We start from the raw sequence: 3,632 nt of genomic DNA on the forward strand, positions 1-3,632 counted from the left end.
CAACTAAATTATCCTCTAAAACAATAGAAATATATATTTAGTAAATATGACGTTTAATAAAATAATTGCTAAAAATAAATTTTCGTACTTAACAACAAACCAACCAATATTTGTGGACAAAATTAATTTGAAAAAAGTCTGTTAACATGATCAACGGCTTTGAAGCTTCACAAAATCATTATATAAGCTTTTCACACAACAGAGTAAGATTCATAGTTATTAGTATATTTCAAATAAAGACTAAAGTCTCCAAAATAAAGAAAAAAACAAAAAACAAAAAAACAAAAAAAATTTAAAAAAATGATGAAGTCTAGCATCACAACACTTGTTTTATTCATATTACTGGCTACATCTAGTGGTATTGTTCAATCTGCTGATATTCCTATTTCAAAATTTGGTGGGGTACCTAATTCAGATATAACTCAGGTAAGATCTTCCGTAGACATCATTTAATTTGTCAAGAAACACACACACACACATATATATATATATATATATATATATAGTTTCATTTTAAATTGTCAAAAATATTTGACTGGGCGATCTTACAATCGGATTGACGGAATTTTAGTATGTTTGGAATGATCGGAGATATTTACACGAATACAAAATTAAGAATTAAGAGTATAAAATCAGGAGTACATCATAGAAAGGAGAAGTGCAAAAATAGTTGATGAACTGTTTTGCGATTTTTTCTTTTATTTTTCTTGTTGTTCTTTTTTAATTTTTTTGTTTGATTGTTGTTCTTGTTCTACGTTTGGTGTTGAGCTTTCTTGTTTAAAAAATATATATTCATAATTATTTTTCTATTAAGTTAATTACAGATTTTCTTTTGTAGTTATCATATGACTAAAAAATATTCTATCATATCCAAATAAAAATTAGTTTTTTAACTTACTTTTAACACACTCGAACAAAATACAATTCAATTCTTTTTAAAAGTGTTCATCTACAAGTAATTTTCCAAAAAGATAAACCAAACTTTCTCTAACTAATTAATTTCTCATTGTTAAAGATAAACCAAACTTTCTCTAACTAATTAATTTCTCATTGTTACTCATTTTTACTTATTTTCAATTTTTTTAAATAATTATTTTTTTAAAGGCTCTTGCAAATGCTTGGAATGAAGCATGTCAATCAGCAACAGCAAGCAAGATTATGATTCCATCAGGGCAATACAGAATGAAAGCAGTGGCAGTGAAAGGGCCTTGTAAGGCACCAATTGAGTTGTATGTTGATGGCACAATTATAGCTCCACCAAACCCCAAAGACCTTAACAATGAATGGCAATGGGTTAAGTTTGAATATGTTGACTTCCTCACAATATCTGGCTCCGGTGTTTTTGATGGTCAAGGTGCAACCGCTTGGAAACTAAATGATTGTGGAAAGAACCCTAATTGCGCTAGGCTTTCAATGGTAATAAATAATTATTCTTTTTTCTTAAAAAAATTGGTATTTCTAATTTGCCTCTTTAATTTGTTTGATTTATTTTCTCTAAAATTATTTGAAGTGATTAATTCTTAAAGATTATTAAATTTTTATTTTATTTTTATTTATTATTTTTATTTTCTTCAAGAAACAAAAATATGTTATGCTTATTTTTTTTCAATTAGTTATGTTTATCTTTTTCTAATAAGTCATTTAGAGATTTTAGTTTATTTTAATTTATTTTAAAATTTAAAATCAGTTTAATAATTAGTATAAATAAGTAATATTGTTCTCTCATGCAACAATATACAATAAAATTTTTTATCTTTTTTTTTGGTATCCATTGAGAATTTTTTTATAATAAAATACAAAAATACTATATATATATATATACACTAAAAATTAAACATCAAATTAGTTACGTATATTTATATGAATATATGTGTAAATTATTTTCGATATAAATTTTGTATTAATATTTTATACGAATTACTTTAACCAATTTTTTTACAACACTTAACAGTTAACATGATTGTAAACTATATACAGTGTATTTTGGCATATTTTTCTGAAGTTGTGTGTTGTAAATTATTTTTACATTTTAAACAAAAAATATATGGTGAACATGGGAGAAACTTAGTAGCTTCCCGTGAAGTTGATAATTTGACTAATTTGACTAAATTTTTATCTAACAATTTACAATTACGTGAAATCTACTGTACTTGAGTTTGTGAAAAATACACTTTGTAATGATTGTTTTCATGTTAAATTGATACTCAAATATGTAAATTAGATGACGATTCTGAAGTAGTACGTAAAGGCAACTGGTGTAAATTTCCACCAAAAAATATATATCTGATTCCTAATTATTAACGAGGTGTGTTTGTTGGAACAGAATTTCGGTTTCAATTTCGTGAAGCATTCAGTTGTAGGATCAATAACTTCAAAAGACAGCAAAAACTTCAACGTAAACGTTTTGGGGTGCCAGAACTTCACATTTGATGGCTTCAAGATCAGCAACCCTGGAAACAGCATCAACACCGACGGAATCCACATGGGAAGATCAACCGACGTCAAGATCCTCAACACTAACATCGCCACCGGCGACGACTGCATCTCGATCGGCGACGGAAGTGTCCAGACCACCATCTCCAATGTGAAATGTGGACCCGGCCATGGCATCAGCGTTGGAAGCCTTGGCAAGTTCACCACTGAGCTTCCCGTGCAAGATCTTATGGTGAAGCAGGTCACTTTCACAAACACTGATAATGGCCTCAGGATCAAGACTTGGCCTAGTGCCCCTGGCACTTCTCCTATTACTGGTCTTACTTATCAAGATATTACCATGATTAATGTCAAGAATCCTATTATCATTGATCAGGAGTATTGTCCTTGGAATCAGTGCTCTAAACAGGTATTAATAATAATAATCATCTTTTAATCAATTCTAACAGATTATATATATTCTTATACAATTTTGTGCTTTGTATAGAGTCCATCGAAAATAAAGATAAGCAATGTTACCTTCAAGAACATTAGGGGAACTTCAGGAACACAGGAAGGAGTGAGTCTCATATGCAGCAGCGGTGTACCTTGCGAGGGAGTGGTGCTAAGTGATGTCGACCTCACTTTCAACGGTTCTCCGGCGACCGCCGTGTGCCGTAACGCCAAGCCGATGATTCAGGGAAAATCTCCTCAATGCACTGCTCCAAAAGCTTAATTGCATTGGCTTAGCACCACCAATATGACTCTTCTTTCTCTTTTGTTCATAATCAAGCTGATAAACTAAGCCATCCTCCTATGGAGAGATGTAGTGCTGTTTTAGGAGAGTAGTATGTTACCGTGTAGTACAATAATTGTGATTGTGATGCTATGCTCAGCTATGTTTCAGCATTTTTCATAAATAAAAATAACTTGGTCTAATAATCTTGGAAGTATTTTTAACATTCAATACTCAATAGTTAATGCCAGTTTATTACTGATTCAATTTTAAAACAGCAACAAGGGAAAGTCTAGAGAGTTACTATTTTTATTAAAATTTGATTAACACTTAATAAATTAAAAAAAAATTTACACCATTAAATATAATTTCATACCATTAAAAATATTAATAATGGCTAATTAGTGGATACAAATTATAAAATCTATCCGCTAGCATTCTTCTGTATATAATGTAACGTGTATAAACAAACCAACCCCACTAC

General features: G+C 30.0%; 1 protein-coding gene across 1 annotated transcript; it reads left to right on the forward strand.

Annotated features, from left to right (window-relative positions):
- Positions 1-289: 289 nt before the first annotated feature.
- On the forward strand, positions 290-3,148 carry LOC107457963 (polygalacturonase-like). The gene is made up of 4 exons (XM_016076163.3): positions 290-426; positions 1,105-1,416; positions 2,324-2,842; positions 2,921-3,148. Exons 1-4 carry the CDS (start codon positions 301-303, stop codon positions 3,146-3,148), a joined length of 1,185 nt encoding a protein of 394 aa, XP_015931649.1. The 5' UTR covers positions 290-300.
- The last annotated feature ends 484 nt before the right edge of the window (positions 3,149-3,632 follow it).

The sequence above is a fragment of the Arachis duranensis genome, chromosome 7 (assembly GCF_000817695.3).
Source record: "Arachis duranensis cultivar V14167 chromosome 7, aradu.V14167.gnm2.J7QH, whole genome shotgun sequence".
In the NCBI taxonomy this organism is placed as follows: domain Eukaryota; kingdom Viridiplantae; phylum Streptophyta; class Magnoliopsida; order Fabales; family Fabaceae; genus Arachis; species Arachis duranensis.